General features: G+C 40.4%; 1 protein-coding gene and 1 long non-coding RNA gene across 7 annotated transcripts in view; one reads left to right on the top strand and one right to left on the bottom strand.

Annotated features, from left to right (window-relative positions):
• The window catches only part of PIGN (phosphatidylinositol glycan anchor biosynthesis class N), a 103,662-nt gene extending 81,305 nt beyond the window's left edge, over nucleotides 1-22,357 (top strand). For 5 of the 6 annotated variants that reach the window (XM_042910360.1, XM_042910365.1, XM_042910363.1 and 2 more), the window contains 6 exons: nucleotides 3-58; nucleotides 573-648; nucleotides 3,366-3,439; nucleotides 11,426-11,468; nucleotides 13,644-13,696; nucleotides 22,047-22,357. In XM_042910360.1, the coding sequence (XP_042766294.1) occupies nucleotides 3-58; nucleotides 573-648; nucleotides 3,366-3,439; nucleotides 11,426-11,468; nucleotides 13,644-13,696; nucleotides 22,047-22,170 (426 nt within the window). In that variant the 3' untranslated portion in view covers nucleotides 22,171-22,357. The remainder of the gene's footprint in view (nucleotides 1-2; nucleotides 59-572; nucleotides 649-3,365; nucleotides 3,440-11,425; nucleotides 11,469-13,643; nucleotides 13,697-22,046) is intronic. The other variant, XM_042910364.1, reaches the window with a different exon arrangement.
• Nucleotides 11,623-22,910, bottom strand: LOC122203478. Its single transcript, XR_006195198.1, has 3 exons — nucleotides 22,681-22,910; nucleotides 16,476-16,552; nucleotides 11,623-13,992 (listed from the first exon to the last, which is right to left on the bottom strand). It is a non-coding gene; the product is annotated as an uncharacterized LOC122203478 (long non-coding RNA).
• Nucleotides 22,911-23,072: the final 162 nt, after the last annotated feature.

The following is a 23,072-nucleotide window of genomic DNA, read 5'->3' as shown; positions in this document are numbered from 1 at the left end:
AGGTTTTCTTCTTAGTGACAGCATTTTTTGGAACTGGGAACATAGCTTCTGTTAACAGGTAATTAAAAAAAATTTTTTTTAATGTTTATTTATTTTTGAAAGAGAGACAGAGTGTGAGTGGGGGAGGGGCAGAGAGGGAGAGACAGAATCCGAAGCAGGCTCCTGGCCCTGAGCTGTCAGCACAGAGCCCGATGCGGGGCTCGAACTCACGCACCGTGAGATCATGACCTGAGCCGAGGTCAGACACTTAACCGCCTGAGCCACCCAGGCGCCCTGTTAACAGGTAATTTTAAATGAAAACAGCATATTTATAATAAAAAATAATACAAGTTAGATTTCTGTTCTGTACCATACTTTTTATCCCGAAGGATATATTTTGGAGATTGGTGTGCATCGGCACATGCATATCTACTTCATCTGAGTGGCTTCCTAATATTCTTGATACGATGTAAGCTTGTGTTTTAGTAGGAGTAGCTTTCAGAAAGGTAGTTGAAACATCCTTTTTAGTAGAACATTCTTTTAAAGTTACGATGTGAATTCTAAAATCTTTTTTCTTTATGTTGGTTCCTTAGCTTTGATCTTGCCTCTGTCTATTGCTTTCTGACCGTGTTTAGTCCTTTTATGATGGGAGCCCTGATGATGTGGAAGGTTAGTTTTCTTATTTTCTTATTATATTAAGATACCGATTAAGATTATCAATTCATTGTGACATTAAGATAGATTATGTAACACATTACATGACCTTAAGATTATGAAGTCATTCTGACAGAGTGAGATCGCATAGAAAGAAGATACCTTCCCAGACAATGCTGTATGGGGGGTAGGGCCCTTTAGCTTTTACTCCAAAATATAGCTAACCTTTTTGCCTTATGCTTAAGCCCATTTAACTTCCACAAAGTACAGATTCTCTGTAAATCCTGGGAAGTCCCAGCACAGATGATTAAAGCCTGTGGGGAAGTACAGTGCAGATCAAAGCCGCAGTGCTCCCAGAGATTCTCTATGTTCCCCACAAGATTGCCAACATGTCATAATCTGTTCTCATAATCCATGTACCTAGAATTGATTGATTCACTCACCAGGTACGTCACTGAGTGCTTACATTTACAGTAATGCAGTGGGCACCAGCTGGATGACATGGCACCAAGATCATGACAGACTCCTCAGCTCTGGAGGTTCAGACTCCTGTGGAATGTAATTCATGTTCTTTCCTTTCTTCTGCAGGGTCACTCTGCTTGTCTTATTCCCTCTACCACAGTGCCTGGCACATTTTACGTAGTTAGTATATATCTGCCTAAAATCTGATTACCTTCTGTTCAGATCACAAAAGTAACCATTGTTAAAAGTATGTGTCTCTTAATTAGATTAATATCCCTTTTTTTTTGTTATTGCATTGATACAAATGTGATCCTAAGAAATATCAAAAAGATGTTTTTCTCATGTCCCATTTTCTACTGAGCTATTGTAAAACATGTTATTTCTTTAACTTTCAATTACAGTTTTTTTCAATTTTTTTAAAACATTTTTATTTATTTTTGAGAGAGAGAGAGAGAGACAGAGTATGAATGGAGGAGGGGCAGAGAGAGAGGGAGACACAGAATCGGAAGCAGGCTCCAGGCTCCGAGCTGTCAGCACAGAGCCCGATACGGGACTCGAACCCACCAACCGTGAGATCATGACCTGAGCCGAAGTTGGACGCTCAACTGACTGAGCCACGTAGGCACCCTCAATTACATTTTTTTTTTTTTAATTTTTTTTTTTTTTTAACGTTGATTTATTTTTGAGACAGAGAGAGACACAGCATGAACGGGGGAGGGGCAGAGAGAGAGGGAGACACAGAATCGGAAGCAAGCTCCAGGCTCTGAGCCATCAGCCCAGAGCCCGACGCGGGGCTCGAACTCGCGGACCGCGAGATCGTGACCTGAGCTGAAGTCGGACGCTTAACCGACTGAGCCACCCAGGCGCCCCCCTCAATTACATTTTTTAATGGTAGTTGCTCTTTTCTTAGTCTATTGAAGAGTATTGGCCTTTCATTAAAAATAAGAAAAAAGTGGGGCACCTGGGTGGCTCAGTTGGTTAAGTGGCTGACTATTGATCTCAGCTCAGGTTATGATTCCAGCGTCGTGGGATGGAGCCCTGCATCAGGCTCTGTGCTGACAGTGTGGAGCCTGTTTGGGATTCTCTCTTTCCCTCTCTCTGCCCCTCCCCTGCTCAAACTCTCTCTCAAAAAAATAATAATAATAATTAAAAAATAAAAAAGTAAAGAAGGGGCTTTGTCAGTTGAGCTTCTGACTCTTGAGTTCGGCCCAGGTAATGACCCCAGGGTCGTGGGATCGAGCTCCTTGTCAGGCTCCATGATGAGTATGGAACCTGCTGAAGATTCTCTCTCTCTCTGTCTCTCTCCCCTCCCTCGCCCCTCCCCCAATCTCCTGAGTGCTCTCTCTCTCTCAAAAAAAAAAAAAAGAACTTCCTTTAAAAAAAAAAAAACAAAGAAAAACAAAAGTTTAAATTAAAATACTAGATCTTTACTCTCCAGCCACATTCAGAGCTGTACTGACATAATGCACTGGATGGCTTTTTTGACTGATGTGGCCAGAAGGGAAGGTCCTCCCAAACTGTATTTTATTTCACTCGCAACAATCTTATCCAGTCTTGAACATCATTTCTTTTCATTAGCTTCTCTCTCCTTTCTTTTTATTATATATCAATTGCGCGCGCGTGTGTGTGTGTGTGTATACACATACTTAATTGGTTACTGGAAAGCAGTATCTCAAAATATTAACGGTGTTAGCTCTGGATTATGGATTTTCAATCAGTATAAATTGTATTATAACTTTCTCAATTTTTTAATAAATATTTTACAGTGAGTCTAAGTTGTTTAATCAGAAATAAAGTTGTATTAAGATAAATGAATAAAAAGCAATGGCAGAACAGCTAAATCATGTATATAGAGTTAAAGTATCAAGTGACCAGATGGGTTCAGGGATCTGTGAATCAAATTATCAGGCTCTCTAATTTATTTGATTTGGGGCATTCTGTGCCTCTCATACTCTCTTGGAATCATTTGAACAGGGTCATTAATTACTATAATGATGTAAATCAAAAATTTATATTAGGTTTTATTTGGAATGAGTGTTGATATTTGTTATCTTTTTATACTACATATGCTATTGATGTTGATTTTTAAATCTATTTCATCACTATTCTGTATATCATTGATCTCATGGTTTTCAGAGTTTGCTCTTTACTAACGTAGATAAAATTTGTTTGAGAGGTTAAATTACTGCTATAAGCAGAAAAAGCATTTATTTTTAAGTTTTTCAAATTCTTCAACTACCCATGGCATGGTTTGTTGTCCTTTTAAACAGATTTTAATCCCCTTCGTTCTTGTGATGTGTGCTTTTGAAGCAGTTCAGTTAACTACGCAGTTATCATCAAAAAGGTAAGGTGAATATTTAAGAAGCATTGGATTTGTCCATGTTGAGGCAGTCAGAGTAAACGTGATTACTAAGATGCTGTAAAATGGTTGTTTATTATAAAAATGGGGAAAAAATGTTGTACCCTTGTAGCCAGAGTTCAGCTGTCATTAGAGAAAATTAGTTGATTAGAGCCTCTAGCAGACAAATATGCTTTCTCAACAATAAAATGTTGAAATGAGAAAATGAGAAAATATTATCCAAGCTAGCAAAGAGCTTCCCTAGAAAACAGTAAAACGTAAATGTTAAATTATAGTTAATGACTTGTTTATCATAGATATAACTGTGCTTACAAAACACAAGGGATATCATTCTCTTCTTTTGGGTTATTTCTTAAATATGTATGAGACAAATGTGTAACATTATTTCATTTTACATGGCTTTAAATGAACTGTTCTGCATGTCAATAATTTGCATAGTTTCTTCGTCTTGTTTTCTACACATTTGACAAGTGGAATGGGAATTATTCCTTCTAAGTTTTGAGAAATTTCTGAGCAGTCAGTCTTACGCAATCAAGACTCTGGAAGAGAAGCTGTCAACTCAACTATTTGCTTTTTTTAACCAATAAAATTGCCTCATCAGCATGGGACTGATCAGGCTCTTTGAAAGACACTTGAGATAAATATGAAGCTTCTTAGCAGTTATTCTTGAATCAAACTGGCATATTCAATGCTGAAAGAAATAACTAATATTAGCATAAATTTGCATACTCTTTTTGATGAGTTTAAGCCAGAACTGAGTTTAGCATATTCTTATGCATCTGCTGTAATAGTAATAATTTTACAAGATTTTCTTCCACCGTTTAAAAATAGTAGCAATTTATTTCCGGTTTAATTTAGTATTTTTACAGCATATTTACATGAATTTAACATTGAAAACATACCTTGTCAATATCACATAAAAATAGTTAGATGCAATAAAAAAAACCTGGCAAACGACATGCACTTCTTGCATCTCTGTGAGCGGATACATGTTTGTTGGCAGGGATTTTAATGTGGAACAAGGAAGAGCTGGTGTGGTGTGGAATGAGAAGTGGAGGGTGTGTACGTGTGCAGTAACTGTGTCCTGAGACTGGCACAACAAAAGACTAACTATCAAGGTAGAGAACAGAGGCCAAGGAGACAAAGTCAAGACTTCAGAAATGTCTTCTCTGTTGAATTCTAAAGCTTTACAAGTCACTTGCATTTCCCCCTCAATGTCACAGTGACCCCTCAGATTTAATATGCCACAGGCTGAGCCCGGCAATTCCTTTTCTGCCCGGTGAGAACCAGCTCCTCACCTTGTCTTCTTTATCTGATTCATCACACAAGCCCAAGTCCATCGCTCCCTACCTGCCACTTGCTAAAGTAGCCACTTGCTAAATATCACTGATAGCATCTCTCCTTTTTATCCTCATTTTCAATCTCAGCGTTTATGTTGCTAAGCATCTTCTTACAACACAATTTTTGAAAGCCTAGGGGTTAAGGTGGAGGCAGAATTTATACTAATGACTGGCTTGTTAGAGACATAATGCCAGGGATGGGTTCAGTATAACAAACCCGTGAGATGATTCTAACTGCTTTTCTTTTAACTCATTGCTTAAGTTAGTCTTAAACAAAGGTGAAGTAGAAAAGCTGTGTTCATATTATTTTATTTTTCATGACTTTAAAATTAATTTATCGGGGCACCTAGGTGGCTCAGTCGGTTGGGCCTCCGACTTCGACTCAGGTCATGATCTCGGTGTTCATCAGTTCGAGCCCCGCGTCGGCTCTGTGCTGACAGCTCGGAGCCTGGAGCCTGCTTCGCATTCTGTCTCTCTCTCTCTCTTTCTCTCTCTCTCTCTGCCCCTCCCCCCTCTCAAAAATAAAACATAAAAACATTAAAAAAAATTAACTTATCTATTTTCTCAGCCTTGATAACTGGCTTCATCTCAGAAGACTTGTGTATTTTGGGTAGAGGTCATTAAAAGGAAGTATCCAGGCATGAAGATTACTTAATGGTTGATCCATTAAGGATGCTTTTGAAAACAACAAAAAAAGATGTTTTTGGTTTTAAAAAATGAAAATCTAAGCAATAGTAGCTGAAATAGGGAATTATGTGTCTCACATAACATGGGGTGCAGAGGTTGGCAGTCCAGAGCTGGTGTGATATCATCAGCAACCCTGCCTTTTTGCTTTTCCATTCTTAGAGTTTGGCCTTTCTCCTCATACCTCCATGCATCATATCTACCATCCAGGTAGGAAGAAGGACCATTAGGGGACGAGGCAAAGAGATGTGTCAGCTGGTTCTCCCCTCCCATCAGGGAAGCAGTGTCTTTCCCAAATGACCCATCCAACGTATTTCAGAGTATGTCTGAATGAGCAGAACTCCAAGGGGCACGTGTTCCTTCTAACCTGGAAGGTGGTTAGAGAGAAAGAAGTTGTGGCTTGGAGTGAGTGCTGGAAACAGACAACCCAAAGTGTCTTTCACAGCTGATGAGGATATTTTCAGGCCAGTCTATTTCACAGCATGAGGTGATGTGGAATTTGAAGACCTTCCTCACCTTCATCATGCATCAAAGCATAAGAGAGTACTGGACAGCAGTGAAGAATGAGAAGAGTTTTAGAATTACAGAAGGATTCAACAACCAACCAAATAATGAGACCTAAAAGGGATAATTTTCAGTTCTATATTTGAGTACATACTCAACTATACAAGAGAGCCATGGCTAAACAGTAGTGATTGAAAAAGAATGTGTGTGTGTGTGTGTGGGGGGGGGGGGGGGCTAAATTGTGATCCAGCAGCCAAAAAGCTAGTTTCTCATGCCCTGCACTAATTGAAATGAATGTAAGATGTTTTGAAACTATCACTTTGAATATTCTGTTTTGTTCTGTTAGATGTTTTGATCTTCAGGATGTATGCTCCCGTATTTAGGAATCCAAATTTGAATCAGAATTACACCAATATCGAATCACTTTTATTGGAAGAGCACTTTCCAGGAGAAATTCTATTAAGTCAGCTTAATTTTTTAATTAATTTTATATGAGGTAATTTTAAGTTACTTCCAAATGTTTTCATTTTGATTTTTAATTTATTGAAATTATTTTTATTGAGGTCAATTTTTAAAATTTTGGTTCCTTTATCTAATTTTTATCTATCGTAAAGTCTAAGAATTTTTAGCTCATGCTGGTGTGATTTTTTTTTTTTTTTTTGTAATGGTTATTATCTCCAGCAGGTCTAATGTACCTAGGTCAGATTATAGACCTGGTTTTTGTCAAGAAGGTTTGCTTCCTCCATCATTGCTTTGTCAGTTACAGATTTTACCCTGAGTGGTTTTAGCTTTCTACAGTGTTATCTGGTGTTGTTTCCACTGCATCTGATTTTTTCTGGGTCAAATTTTGTAGTGTTCTCTGGACCCAAAAGGAAGAAGTTAAGTCAGTCTTGTATCTACAAGAGATGTCACAACGTGTAGTAGTAGCCATTTTCAATTTTATTTTACGCCGATTGCTTCTACCGTTCATTTAGCACGTGATGTTTTCAATTTCCGTTTCGTTCCAGCCACTGTTCTAGCTGCTGGTAATACACTGGTGAATAGGGCTTACCATCTACTCAGTGAGACAAATAATAAATAAAACGTTTGCCATAAAATGTCAGGTTGTGTTAAATGTCAGGAAGAAAAATAGATTGGAGAGACATTTAAGCAGAGACAGGAATAAACACAGAATGAACCATGAAACCGTACGAAGAAAGAGCACTTTCAGGTAGAGAGGGTGTGGAGCACGCAGAGGGCCTGAGGTGAGACCATGTATTGGAAGGACAGCACCAGGGCCAGGCGTAAGTGGAGGGTGCTAGCAGGAGAACTGGAGGAAGTAAAGCTGGAGAGGTAGGCAGGGACCAGATCATATGAGGCCATTTAGGCCAAAGTTTGGACTTGCAAAATTTTCCTAGTTGTGGCAAGAAGCCACTGGAAGGCTCAAAGGCTCCTTTGTCTGTTGTATGGATAATAACTTGGGGACAAGAGTCAAAGCAGGGAGATCAGTTAAGAGACCATTAGAGATGAGCGATCATAGTGTGTCGGTGGAGGTGGTAAGAGGGAACATTCATTATCATTTGTATAAAAACCCAGTAGCATGTATTTGTTTCCTGAATCGGGGGGTATTCATGGGACAGACTCATAGGATCTAGGTGCTGAGTAGTGGGAAAACATCTTAGAGATAAAACACCCAAACTCATCTGCTTTTAATGGAAATGTTACATCCAGGACAGGAAAATAATAATCCCATCCTCCTGTCACAGTGATTTGATCACCATAGGTATCGAACACTCTGTTACTTTTATGCCTTCTTGTCTGAACACTATATGAATAAAGCAAGGTGAACAAAGGACACATTCAGGGAAAATGGTAAGCGTGCTGAAGTTTTCTGAGAGGAGACAGTGCCTTGGGGAGACATTGTGCATCGTGGCTGGGGAGCAGAGGCCCTGAGGCCAGACGCGCTGTGCTGAAAGTCGGCCCTCTCACTAGCTGTGTGACTTGGGCAACTTCTCTGTTCCTCAGTCTCCACAGAATAGTTCAAAATTTGCTCTGGAAAAGCTTTTTCCTTGTTGTTAATTAAGTCTTAGATCAGACATCATACTGTCCGATGTACTTTTCTTAGTCAGCTGCCCTCCCCTCAAATTCCTAGGTAATTTAGGTAACTCATGGTGATGAACTGTTTCTTATTTTTCTGTCTCACACCCTGTTGTGGGCTCAGTTGTACACCACCCACCCCCCCAGCCCACCAGAGGCATATGTTGAATGGGACTATATTTGAAATAGGACCTTTAAAGAAATAATTAAGGTAAAATGAGGTCATATGAGTGGGCCCTAATCCAATACAACCAGTGTCCTTATAAGAGGAGATCAGGACACAGACACAAACAGAGGAGAGACTGTGTGAACACAGAGGGAGAACATGGCCATCCCCAGGCCAAGGAAAGAGGCCTCAGAAGGAGGGCAGCCATGTTGACACCTTGATCTCAAACTTAGCCTCCAGAACTACAAGAGAACACATCGCTGGTGTTGAAGCCGCCCGTCTGTGGTACTTTGTTATGGCAGCTTCAGCAAACTAATGCACACCCTATGAACTCTGTAAGGGCAGAGATCATATCTTTCACCGTGTCCTTAATTGTATCTAAAGTTTTGTTACTAGGAGTAAGAAAGAAATCAGTAGTAGTAGGCAGGCAGGCACTGTATTAGATACTTGACATGTATTACTTGACTTAATTTTCCCAACAGTACAATGAAGTAGCGGTTACCCTGCCCATTCTATAGATAGGGAAACCGAGGCTAAGAAGATAGTAAGTCTTCATACCATCAGGTGTGTTTTACTTTAAAAAGGGTTGCAGAACATCATCTGTGTCCCACAGTAAAACATGGTTTTAGAAAAACATTTAAAAATATCAAACAAAACTTCAAAAAATATATTTAAAAGTCTGTTGCTTTTTTTTTTTTTTTTACATTTTTTTCACTTTAGAGAGAGAGAGAGTGCAAGTGGGGGAGAGGGGCAGAGGAAGAGAAAGAGAATCATAAGCAGGCTCCATACTGAGTGGGAGCCTAACGCGGGCTCGATCCCTCAACCTCAGGATCATGACCTGAGCTAAAATCAAGAGTCGACCGTTCAGCTGACTGAGCCACCCAGGCACCCCAAATCTGTTGCATTTAAATTGCCTTTATTTTTTAATTCTTGTTCCCGAAGAACTACAGCCATAGGGTAGAATTTTTGTTTCACGGATTTTGATTCAAAGAAGGAAAGCAGTTTGAAATAATTGGGGCTGTGTAAATCGGGGTAGATTCTGTAACTGGAACCATTAAAGCCCATGCTTTCATCGAGATTGTTACTTTGAGAATTGATACTTTGGACAGAAGGTTGTACTGAATGACCTTTGCGCTCTCCACAAACTCTTAGTTTAACACACTTCTTGTATGTCTGTTACATCAGACTTGTTTTGAATGGTAACAGCACTTCACTTAGGATAAGTCTGACTTGTGCTACATATCTATGTATGTGAACTATTGAGTTACATTTCTATATTTCAGACCTATAGTTAGAAAAACAATTATGTCTTAAAAAGAAGTCAAGGATTATTTTAGACTAGGAGCACTGATTTTAGACTAGTTGAAATGGAATTGTGTAATGAAATTCAATAATTGATCACATGAGTTTGCCTGGGAGGAAAGACTTTTTTAGAACATTAAATTTATAAATGAGATGAGAGAAATCTGCAGCTTTCTTGCACCTCTGTAGTGTATATAGAAATTTAAAATTCTATGAACACTTTCCATTGTTGTTTTCTATTTGGACTTATGAGAAAAGCACCAGTTGATTTTAGGATTTGCATTTTCTCCCTTTTATTATCTAATTGCTGTGATACCTTAATGCGGAGGGAAATTTGTCCATTTCTTCAACTAAAAAAGCTAAGATTGTGTATTACCCATGAGCATTAAATTTTTCATTGCCTTGTTAAGGAAATCAAGTAGGCATGCTGTGATTTTTTTTTTTTTTAAGCCTTGACCAAAATCTTACATCTTACATCTTACATAAAAATTAACTCAAAATGGACCACAGATTCAGACTTTTAGGAAAAGCATCAAAGAAAAATCTTTGAGACTTGGGCTAGGAAAAGAGTTAGGCTTGACACCAAAACCATGGTCCATAGAAGGAATAATTGATAAATTGGACTTGATGAAAATTAAAAGCTTTTGCTCTGCAAAAGAGAAGACCCTGTTAACAGAATGAAAAGACAAGCCCATACTGGCAGAGCATAGTTACAAACTGTGTATCTGACCAAGGACTACTATCTGGAATATGTAAAGAACTCTCAAAACTCAACAGTACACACCAGACAATTTAATGACAAAATGAACAGAAGACCTGAGAGCATATACAGATGGCAGAGAAGCTGAAGAAAAGATGTTCAGCATTGCTAATGATTAAGGAAATGCGTATTAAAACCACAGTGAGGTATCGTTACACAACAATCAAAATAGCTAAGATAAAAAGTAGTGACACCAAAAACTAGTGAAGATGCCAAGAAATTGCTCTCAGATATTACAAATGAGAACATATATGGTATAAGCACTCTGAAAAGAGTTTTAGTTTCTTATAAAACTAAACACACAACTGCCATAAGATCCAACAATTGCACTCTGTAGTATTTTTCCCAGAGAAATCTACTGTACCCAGGTGTTTATAGCAGCTTTATTTGTAATGTCCTTCAGTGCTTAACATGGTTAAGCAGGCTGTGGTACATCCACAAATGGATTACTACACAGCAATAAAACGGATGAAACTATTGATACATACAGTACCTCAGATGAATTCAAGAGAATTAAGCTGAATGAAAAAAAATAGATTCCCAAAAGGTCACAAAGTATTACATAAATGATTCAACTTACACAACAGTCTTGAAATGACGAAATTATAGAAATGGAGAAGAGTTAGTGGTTCTCATGGGATTAGGCAGAGGGTTGGTGCAGGGAGGATAGATGTGGCCTAAAAGAGCATCATGAGGGATCCTAGTAATGATGGGAATGTTCTGTATCTTGACAGTATCACTGTCAATATCCTTGATGCGATACTGTACGATAGTTTTGTAAGATATTACCTTGGGGGGAACTAGGCAAGGGGTACCTGAGATCCCTCTATATTATTTCTTGTAATTGCCTGTGATTATCTCAAGGTAAAAAGCTTTATTAAAAAATCATAATTCGTGTCCCTTTCCTACTGTTGAAATAAATATTCAAAATGTTAAATAACATTTTTGGGTTCCGGCCCGTCACTGTATGTCAATTGCCAATGATAACACGAAAAGAGCTCTTTTCCAAAAAAGTAGTATTCTCAGAAGAAAAAGTGCTAACAGAATATTGGATTATTTGGTTGTTGTAATTTTTATTTTGCGGTGCTTTTAAAATGTGCCTGTTCTATTATGTGTAATCTATCTTTATTTTTTTCCAGCCTTTTTCTCATGGTTCTCGTCATATCAGACATTATGGCTTTGGTAAGGCATTATTAGATATTCAGTGTAAATAAGATTGAGAAGTTAAGTGCTGATTTAATTTAATCAAGAGAAATCTGAATGCATTTCTGTACATGAAATCCTTAGATATTAAGTTAAAAGTACTGGCATAATTTACACATATAAATTACTTTCTTTTTATATGACTTGTGCAGGAAGGGTGTTCTTCTGAAGGTATCAGAAGTCTTCCCACTTGATTTATTTCAATCTGTCATTTTATACCTAGTCTTCCATGGTGCATTATGTCTGAAATGAACCTTCCATAGGAAGTTAACAGGAAAAGCTAACTTTAGATATAGGTAATACATCATTTCCGTGCTTGAAATGTTGATTATTTTAACCCTTCTCTCAGATTGAGAGAAGGGAGGAAAGGAAGGAAGGAAAGAGGAAATAGAGCTTTTTAAGTTGGAAGATGTTACCAAGTTGATGGCTCTAATAAGTGAGTTCTGAGTAAAGAGCAGGTAGGTGAGCCTCTCGTATGGAGTATATTCACAAAAAGAACATACTTTACACCTGCAAGTTCAGGGGGTTCTCAAAACTGCTCTCAGGTTTGATAATTCGCTAGAAGGATGAAACTCACTGAAAACTGTTATATACGCAGTTATGGTTTATTATAGGAAAGGATACAGATTGAAGTTAGCCAAGGGAAAAAACTCAGAAGGCAGAGTCTAGGAGGGGACCTCTGGTCCTCTTGTCCTTATGGAGTCATGACAGCATCCATGTGTGACGTACACAGGGAGTCCTGCCAACCAGGCTCACCAGAGCCCCCGTGTCAACTTTTTAATGGGGATCAATCACATTTTGTTCCCTTGGCTGACCTTTAACGTCCAGTCCTTCTAGAGGTGGAACTGATACCACATGGCCCAAAGCCCCCAAAATAAGATTGTCCAGTGGCTAAGGCTCCAGGCAAATACACCCATCAGGCATGACATCCCATGGGGCTAGATGTCACCCCAAGTAACTGAAGGCAAAGGCCAGACCTCTCTTTGGGCAAAACTAATTCTTCACTATACAACATCCTATGCTAGAACTGATTAGAGACACCAAGTAGCATTAACTTCCCAAATCAGATTCCTAGTCACTTGATTTAGATGAGAGCATTTTTGTGTTCTATTGAACTGGATATCCAGTATATTTATGAAATTGATTACACATAATAATGTCAGGACAAATCAGCTTTCAATTTTTCTCAAAAGGGGCCAATAAACAAGACATGTTAACAGAAGGGAATTTAAATTCTGATTAATTTTATGAAGAGTCATATTGCTTAATTTAGCTTACAAAGCCGTTTGTGGCCTAACTTCTGCTTACTTGACCCACATCACCTCGCACCGTGTTTTCTCCACACCAGCCTCACATTGGCCTTGCCACGCTATGCCTGGACTCTTGGCATTTATATAGGTTATTCCCTCTCGCAGGAACATACTTCTCTGATGTCCTCAGACTCCTCTTTCAACTGACTATTACTTTTTACTTAGATTTGTAGACTTTTTATTGGGACAGCCTTCCCTTCTACTCCATCTGGGGTATGTACCCCTTCTTCTATGCTCCCATAATTGCCTGTGTTTTCTAGTGATAACACTCTTCTCACACACACACACACACACACACACACACACACACACACACCCCTAATAATTTTGTTGAATTCACTAGATTATACAACTCCTGAGAGTTTATTTGTAGGACCTAACACAGTGATTAGCACATAGTACACTGCCAATAAATATTTGTTGATAAATGGATGTTACGGCTTTTTTCCACATAGGTCTCTGGTATTACATAGTGTCTTTTATTAAAATTGGTTATCTTTGGGGCACCTGGCTGGCTTAGTTGGTACACCCTGTGACTCTTGATCTCGGGGCCATGAGTTCAAGCCCCACATTGGGCATAGAGCTTACTGAAAAAAGAATTAAGTTAGTTATCTTTATTTCTAGTTATTCATAAATGTCACTTTCGTGTTCATTTGAATGGTAATGCTATACCTAGCTTTAGTCCAAGGAAAAATTCCTGGAAAGGGCATATTCTTCTAGCTTCTAGTTAGATATTGGTTATAAGAGGTCAGAAATCTGAAACCCATAATCCTAAAACATTGTTTTTCAGCTGAATCCAAATACCTTTGTTTTTGATGGAGCCCTATTTTGTTTTATTTTACAGCATTTTTTCTTCTTGGTCAAAGATTATGGCAGCTGGCTTGATATTGGAACAAGGTGCAGTATATATTCATATAGAAATTCTTAACAGTACAGTAAAAAAAAAAAAAAACTAGATACCTTAGTAGAAGGTGCCAGTTTGAGTTTTGAGGTAAGCATAGCAAGTAGCAATTATTTTAAACCTTTGGAAGTGAGACCCATCTCTCCAATTCTCGGCATTTTCTTGGGACAGTGTAGGGATCGATGGGAACCGTGGAGAGCAGGGAAGGTGCAAGAGACACTGCTTGAATCCGACCGGGATTTTCAGAGAAGGTCACTTCCAGAATCTGCGTGTTCTCCATATCTGTCAATCTCTTTAGAGAAATGATGCTACTCAGTTGAAGTATGAAGTTTATGTGGCAGTTTCAATTGCATGTAATCATTATCTGCCCCTTAGAATCTTTAATATGAGAACATCTAATGTGGGAAACATACACCAGTGTTATTTAAAGTATAATCTGAACCAAAAGTATTTTTTTCTTTGTTGTGATTTGACTGTGAATGATTGCTGTAATCTGTTACATTTCTTCTCTTTGAAAGAAAGAGAGTGGGAGCACGAGTGGGGGAGGACAGAGAAGGGAGGAGAGAGAATCCCAAGCAGGCTCCACACTGTCAGCACAGAGCTTGACATGGGGCTTAAACCCATGAACTGTGAGATCATGACCTGAGCTGAGATCAAGAGTCAGATGCTTAACTGACTGAGCTACCCAAGCAGCCCTAAACTGATTCTGTTTCATTCAGTCAACATTCATTCAGCACTTGCGTTGCTGGGAATTGTGTAGGCCTGGGTGAGACTGTTAGATCTTCTCTCCTTTCTTCCTACCTCTTAGGCAGCTCACTCCCGGTACTGCCTCGTTATTCATAGACGTGTTTGCCTCCCTGCCTCATCCGATTTGAATCTCTTTCATTCGATGTGTGCCAGGCATGTAAAGGTCCTCCCTAGGCCATTTTGTTTTCACTGCTCTTAAGCTTGAATGCTTAGGGAACGTTTTGGTGTCTCCTCCTCTGATCCCAAAGTGTCCAGACAAGATAACGGGTCAGAGCATGAGCTTTAGACCAGGGCAGCTAGGGTTGAACAGTTTCTGCCACATTTTAGCTGAGAGACCATCTGCAAGAGATCTAATCCCTCTCACCTCTCCCCTGTCTTGTGTAGTCGTCCGAATGAATTACTCCATGTAGAGTATTTAGCACAGTGTCCAGCATCTAATAAGCTTCAGTAAAGGCAACTATTAGTATTGATGTTATTCTAGTCTTTATCCTTCACACTGCTTCTTGTGTTTGACATACTTCCCTTTACTCTCCAAAGTTTGATTAATTTGTTTTCATCTTAGACATAGGCCAGAATTTTGTTTGGAACATATTCTTGTTAAATATAGTATTTTTGTGTGAGACTTCTAGGTTGTTTTTTTTTGTTTGTTTGTTTGTTTTGTTTTTTTTTAGAAAGAGAGTGTGTGTGTGTGATCAGGGAGACAGGGGCAGAGGGAAAGAGAGCATTTTAAGCAGACCGTGCTCAGCACAGAGCCCGATGCAGAGCTCGATCCTACAATCCTGGGAATATGACCTGAGTCGAAATCAAGGGTCGGACACTCAACCAACTGAGCCACCCAGGCACCCCTTTTCATCTTATTTTTAATTGTGGTAAAATACAGATAATAAAATTTACCATCTTAATGTTTTTTAAGTGTGCAGTCCAGCAGCATTAACTGCATTCCTACTGTGTAGGAATGTGATTATCACCATCACCCATCTCTAGCACCGAGAGTTAGGGTGAGCCTGACTGTAGAAGAGAACGCGGGCACTTTTGGGGTAATGGAAATGTTCTGCACCTTAACAGTGATGATGGTCACCTGGGTGCACCATTCGTCAATACTCATCTAACTGGACACTTAAAAATTAGTTCCATTTTCCTACATATAAATTATACATCAAAATTGACTCAGAAGGACAAATAGAAGAAAAACTGGCTAATAGCAAACAGATCTAAAATTGAAGCGAGTGGGTTATAGTATAAGCAGGCTCAGTTCTCCTCTTTCCTAGCAGGGACTGAATATATTATGTTTTAAATCGATGTATCAGTTAACAGCACCATAAAGACATTCGTGTTCAGGAGGTAAAGCACCAGAAGACCTAAAAAGGGAAGTGACCAAAGCAGCCACCCTGAGAAGCGGGTAAGGAGGAAGGAGGACTGTTGGTTTTCATTATAAATCTTTCTCCACTATTTTGTGTTTTTAGCACTGCATGTAAAACTGATAAAAATGAAAGGAAAGTGGATAAATGAGATGGGAGATCAGGAAATAGAGTCATAAGTGTAGAGCTCTTTCTAGCTCAGTTAGAAAGGAAAGGAGAGGGGCTGCTGGGTGGCTCAATCGGATAAGCGTCCGATGTGGGCTCAGGTCATGATCTCACGGTTTGGGGGTCCGGGCCCTGCGTCAGGCTCTGTGCTGACAGCTTGGAGCCTGGAGCCTGCTTCGGATTCTATGTCTCACTGTCCCTCTGCCCGCCCCGACTTGCACTTTGTCTCTCTCTCTCTCAAAAATAAACATCAAGAAAATTAAAAGAAAAGAAAGAAAAGGAGAAACATGGAGCAGAACCACATGGAACACCCTCACTTCTCTCTAGGATTTTATTGTCATTTCATTTAACTCATGAGCACGAGGAATATCATAGTCGGAAGGGATGAATGTCCCTAGATACATCAATGCTAATTACCCATTGTCAAAGCTGGGGTTCTGGAGCCCGTATTGGGGTCCAAATGGAGTAAGCTTATTTGCAGAGTAGAATAGAGGCCGAGACTTACCCACAGGGTCAGAGCATGGCCGTGGACTGCAACACAGTGACCGCACGCCCAGTACTTGGTTATTTGAGATCGGGGTCCTGAAAGACATGAGGAAGGCAGTTCGGAGACCAGGGAATCGGTTTACGTGGGTAAAAGGCAAAATAGGACGGAAGCTGGAACTTAAGTGGGAGGTCCAGGATGTCAGCCAGAGGATTGCCCCAGTCATACCTCGGCCACAAATAACCTACATTGGTGCCGCGCTGCAGTGTTTACGGTGTCTGCTAACACGATATTTCATGTGATCTTTACCACAACGCTGTCAGGTAGACATTTTCCACAGGAGCTGTATTTACTGCCTTCATTTTAGAGATGAGGACACTGTGGCCCTACAGAGACTGTGACTTGTAGAGAAGACTGCACAGGTCCGCAGGACGGCACCTGACGAGCTGCCGTGGTCTGTAGTATCCCCACTGCCTGTCGCTGCCTCTACTTGCGGTGAATTTCCCAAAGCCTTTGTTGTGTACCTCTGCTAAGCCCTTTTTTAAAAGTGGCTTTGTGTCTGATCCTGTTTGTGATTGTTGCAAAGGAACCATTCAGTGCAGAGTTTTGAGCACCGTACATTTAGGATTTAAAGGAGGAAGAAATATCGATGAGGAGGGAAGGAGCCAAAAGTAGTTGAGTCTGCCCTTTGAGGCACAAAAGTTTTCAATTTTTACGCAGTCCAATTTGCCTATTTTTGTTACCTGTGCTTGCGTGATCTTTTTTCAGAGTCTTTGAGCCATTGCAAAACTTGTACTTAACCTCTAGCGTGACGTTCTCCCTGGCACTTGCATGGTACCTCCAGGCCTATTTCCCGCATTCCTTTACACAACCATCATGGGAATAAAGTGTTCATCAGAGCACAAGATAATTGCAGAAAGAGAGACTATAGACGCATAAGACAAGCATTGAGCATCATTCACACCAAGGGAAACAGAATGGTGCATTAGCACCCACGGGTCGGGAACGCTTTGATGACCCCCACCCACTCTGCAGGGCTAGCCAGGAGAAAAGGATGTTAACTCCATGTTTCATGCTATAATTTACTTATGATATTTATGAAAATATTATATAATTGGTTAATGCTACAGAGGGTTAAGAACTACGCTGTAGAAATATTTTGTGCTAATAGTATTTTTTTGTAATGGGAGCTGCCCTTCACATATGGTGACCACATGTACAGGTTTATCTGGAAGGGTCCTGGTTTATGTCTGGTGTTCTGGTATAATCCTTACACCCTCATTGATAGAGCGTTAAAATCCAGAGGGGATGGAAAGGTGATAAAGGCATAGGCAGTTAATTAAGTTAGGTTAAACCGCACTTCAGCTCCATCTCAGGGCTTTGCCCTCACAGATCTAACTCCCTTCGGTGAAATGGGGTGCTTGCCCTGAGAGACTTCTCGAAGGCGGGTGAAATAGGAGACTTCAGAGCTCGGTTCTCTTCACCAGGCTGACGGCAGTGCCTCATAAGTCCCCACACACTCCCCTGGTCACCCCTTGCTCTGCTCTGCTCGTCTTCTTTGTCCCATATTATAATGTCCAAAACATGCCCTCGTAAGGAAGGAAGATGGTTGCAGAGGGGCGTGGGGGGTGGCAGGGGTTGGGATGGAGAAACAACCTGAAATCTGAGTTAGAGAAATTAGGCTTTCTAACGGAATCACCCGGACTGGGGCTGTAGCGGGACGATTTTGTTTTGCCGCTTCGCCTGTTGACATGTTAGAATTCTGTCATCTTCTCTTGGTGTCCTGTGTAGCGGTAACGGCACGCACCGCCTCGGCGAGCCGTGTGGTTCAGGCTCTGGTGGGCAGGAGTTGCTTCATGCATCTTTGTCGGCATCCAATTTCTTTTTTAATTTTTTTAATGTTTATTTATTTTTGAGAGAGAGAGAGAGTGGGGAGGGGCAGAGAGCGAGGGAGACACAGAATCCAAAGCAGGCTCCAGGCTCCGAGCCGTCAGCACAGAGCCTGACGCGGGGCTCGAACCCACAAGCCGTGAGATCATGAGCTGAGCTGAAGTCGGACGCCTAACCGACTGAGCCACCCAGGCGCCCCGGCATCTAATTTATTGCGAGGAAGAGGCTTGGATAATGGCTGGAAAAGAGGCTTCAAGAGACCGAGCTAAAGCACCATACAATCAGGTTCACATATCAAAAGCTCATTGTTGTACTTTTTCCTGCATTCTGTTTGTGAGAAAGTTGCTTTTTTAAGTTTTGGGTTTCTCATTATTCCTGTGTGAACGTACATATGAAAAGCTGAGTTGTTTCTTATCATGTTGCAGATGTTACTAAACTTATTGGCAGTGTTTCCTTACCAGGCCCGAGTTATTTGAATTATGCTCCTGCGGTAGTTTTCCTTTGTGACTAATTTTACTTCTAAACTCCTTTTTATTAGTAATACAGTTAATAATTCCAGCTCTAATATGCCTGTTATACACAGGGATGGAATGTTGTCCTTTTGTCCTTACTAAGTGATTGCTTAGAAACACAGAAAAGGTGAGACTGTGTCCCAGGATTCTCGAGGGGACTGGGAGCTCACCAGCCCTGCGGATGTGGCCTGCGTGTGGCTACGATGGTCATAGTGTCAGCGTGGCGATTGCAGTGGGTTTTCAAAATAGGTTTGCGAGATTCCTCAGCAATTAGTTTCAGGTTAACAAATAAGTAATAGTTTCTTTAAAAATAAAGATTGTAGGGGCGCCTGGGTGTCTCAGTTGGTTAAGTGTGTGAACTCTTGATTTCGGCTCAAGTCATGATCTCTTAGTTCGTGAGTTTGAGTCCTGCATCAGGCTCTGCACCTACGGTGTGGAGCCTGCTTGGGATTCTCTCTCTCCTTCTCTGTCTCTCTCTCTCTCCCTCTCTCTCAAAATAAATGAAATTTTTTAAAACTTTTAAAAATAAATAAATAAAGATTGTGTTGGGATGCCTGAGTGGCTCACTCAGTTTAAGTGCCTGACTCTTGATGTCGACTCAGGTTGTGATCTCGCAGTTCATGAGTTCGAGCCCCATATTAGGCTCGGTACCTAGTGTGGAACCTGCTTGCGATTCTCTGTCTGTCTGTCTCTCAAATAAACTTAAAAAAAAGTAAAGATTGTATTATTAGGGCCTGAGACGGTATTTGCGTTTATGCGTATAGGTCAATATGTTTCAAAATGCATCTTCTGAGCAGATTTTATCAGAGTTAAATTGAGAATCTTACAGGAATCTACTCCAGCCAGTGTCGTCAGCTGAGCCTGTGGTTCTCTGGAGGACCTTGTGGCATCAGGTGTTCTTTTAACAGCCGTGTGAAAAATATTCTGCCCAGGCCATAAAACTGAGCTGGGCTGACAGAGCTACAATGTAGTATTTTCTTCTTTTGATCTTTTATACTGTATCTTCATTCATAGCAGGTCATAAACTTAACAGAGTACTGCCTTTTATATGGTGTACTGAAAGAAGTGCATTTCTTAAAACTAGAGAAAAAGTCCTTTGAGGTCATTTTCATAACTATAAAAACATATTCAAATTTATGTTCTAAATGTGTTTGGTGTGAAGTGAATAGAGGCAGGATCATCGGTTTGATTGGTTTGATTTGATAGTGGTGTTCATTTGGAGTTGTTTCCTGCATGCACTGTTGTTATACTTCATTAAAATACAGATGATGACGGGCGCCTGGGTGGCTCAGTCGGTTAAACGCCCAGCTTCTGCTAAGGTCATGAACTCACGGTTCGTGAGTTCAAGCCCCACATCGGGCTCTGTGCTGACGGCTCAGAGCCTGGAGCCTGCTTCTGATTCTGTGTCTCCCCTTCTCTCTCTGCCCCTCCCCAGCTTGAACTCTGTATGTGTGTGTCTCTCTCTCTTTCAAAAATAAATAAAAACATTAAAAAATTGAACAAAAATACAGATGGCCACTCAAGTGTCATTTCTCTTTAGATATAATGATAACTTCTCATTATGTTCAATACTATTTTAATATCCTCCGAAATATCACTAATAAGTGCAATAAAATATCTTTACTCTTATAATGAATACTAAGCTTTATTAAAAATCAGTGATTCTCAAACTTGTCTTCTCCAGTACATCCGACAGATTTGACCTGCTTCCGTTGCCCCTTACCCTGATTGAAAAGTACAATCAACCTTTTATCTATCACCCCGTGTACAGGCTGAACAGGCCTTCCTGGTGATTCTATACGCCCCTCCACACAGACACCCTGTCCCTCTACCAATCACACATGTACACCTTGAGAATTGCTGATTTAAATGATGTCAGAATAGTCAAGGCGAGAGAGTGGGAACAGCCAAACTCATTTACAGTTGAAATTGAATGCTTCTTTAACTCTGGTGTGCTGAGAGGATACCAAGACCTGATTGATGGAAAATATCACAAGCTGAATGCCTTATGGCTCAATTGCATGAAGGTGATGAGCTTCACGACTGTTTCCTGCCAATAATGTTAGCTTAAATGGGCCCAAAGTTTGTGATTTCAGGCCACTCGAAGGAGATAAGTGATCTATAAAATACCTCTTATAAACAGACTTCCATTAAATTTAGGGATAGTCACCTATCTACTGGTGTCATGAAACTTACCTTGTTAAGAAACCAAGTCATATTTAATATTTATTTGTTTTAAAGTCATTTAGGAGCACCTGGGTGGCTCAGTCAGCTAAGGGTCCAACTCTTGCTTTTGGCTCAGGTCATGATCTCACAGTTTGTGGGATCGAGCCCCAAGTGGGGGTCCACGCTCTTAGCCCGCTCACGTGCGTGCTCTCTTCTCCCTCTTTCTCAAAATAAATAAATAAGCTTTTTAAAAAATTTAAAATATTAAAAGCATTTAAAATAATTGAAAGTGTTAAAAGTGATAAAAGGTCTAAAAAAGCAGAATCTGGGAGATAGTAGCTTTGACTTAGAGATTCATAAAGAAATGTATCCTTTTTCCTTTGTTTAGATTCCTTGACTGAAACATTTACTTCCCTGAATTTGAATTTGGGTAATGTTTTGGGGTGGGGGGAGGGTAGCTGGTAGTTTTGTTGAAGTACTTCTAACTTCCATCAAAGCACAGAATGGTGTGCTCTAAAATGCCAAACCACTAAACCTGGGGATATCTTGGGGAGTCTGTGGATGTTATTCAGAGGGAGCAAGAATTAGAGGCGGAAAATTGTCTTTGTTTCTAAAAGCTGGATTTGGAAATTCAGTTTCTATCGGTGACAAAGACACAGGCAGTGCCAATACCAATCAGACATTTTCATAACACGTTGCAGTTATTGGACATACCTCGAAATATTTGTGCTCATCACTGCTTCTGTGACAAATTGGTTTTTTAACGTTTTGATACCTATTTCCAGATCATCGGGGTACCTGACTGGCTCAGTTCAAAGAGCATGTGACTCTTGCTCTCGGGGTTATGAGCTGGCTGTAGAGAGTACTAGAAATAAATATATAGATAAACTTAAGAACCATCACTGGTATCTTTTGTAATTCTGTGTATTTTATGTATACATTTAGAAACAGTATTTAGAGAGCTCTCCTCTTTCCCATGTGTGTTGTGTCTTCCTGTAACATGTTTCTTTTTCTCTTTCTGTAGCATCAGCCACTACGTGATTGTCATGTCCATGACCATCGTTCTGGTGTTTCTCAATGGCCTCGCCCACCTGCTCACGACAAAGAAACTCAGACTCTGTGGCAAACCCAAAAGCCACCTCATATGATGTTGCCCAAGCCATCATTTAACATCTGGATCCTGCTTCCCGTTCTCCTCTTACACTAAACTCTTATCAAGGATTCAGTAAGAAAATGGACATTGATATACAGCATATTCTGCTCCTACAGAGAAAAAGACATGCGGAAGTCTGAGTTTACAGGTTATCTGCAATAAAGGAGCTTCCATTTTCTTGAGTTTCTGTGTGTGTCAAATAGTGGTTCTGTCTGTGGAAGGGCATCGTGGACTTTCTCCATTTTCAGTTTCTTCCTTTAGCTGTCGGCCCCTCTCACTGAGCTTTTTTAGAGCACCTGGAAACAGTCGGCTCAGCAACCGCGCAGCGTCCCCTAGATGCGGCCGAGAATGTGCTCCCGTGGGGGCAGTGCTGCTCACGTCCACGGCCAGCACTAGCTGAGCTTGGAGCAGGTCACCCGGCTGCACCACAAATCTTTATCGGCGCTCAGCCCTGGTTTTGCAAGGAATGATCACGCTAGAAAGAGAATCAGGATCTGTTCCTTACCGAAGCTTCAGTAGAAACAGTGTTGGCAGGCGTTTGCCATTTTCCCTCGGAGTGCAGCGACACTGTCTTCTTAGTGCTCTTCAGGGTTTTCATAGTGTCCCAGCCAGGTGCAGGTTGACCGTCCCTTTTTTTTTTTTTTTTTTCCATTTCTGGATTCCCATTGGAATATCTGTAGATAGAAAGGTAGAAAATACTTGGTATTTGTGTCTGATTCAGGGAAAAATTTTTAAAGGATTAATTTTTACTTGTAGACTCCGTATCTGTTACCCGCATAGCTTTTAGCACATATTGTTTCAACAGAATTCTTTAGGTCAGTGTTAAACTTTCTGACCATATCATAGGAATCAGTGTTAAAATTGCTTATCTTTCTCGTTGGAAGATTCTAGCCCAAA

This window comes from Panthera leo, chromosome D3 (assembly GCF_018350215.1).
Source record: "Panthera leo isolate Ple1 chromosome D3, P.leo_Ple1_pat1.1, whole genome shotgun sequence".
NCBI classification, from domain to species: Eukaryota; Metazoa; Chordata; class Mammalia; order Carnivora; family Felidae; genus Panthera; species Panthera leo.
This window is presented reverse-complemented; position numbering and strand designations above follow the sequence as displayed.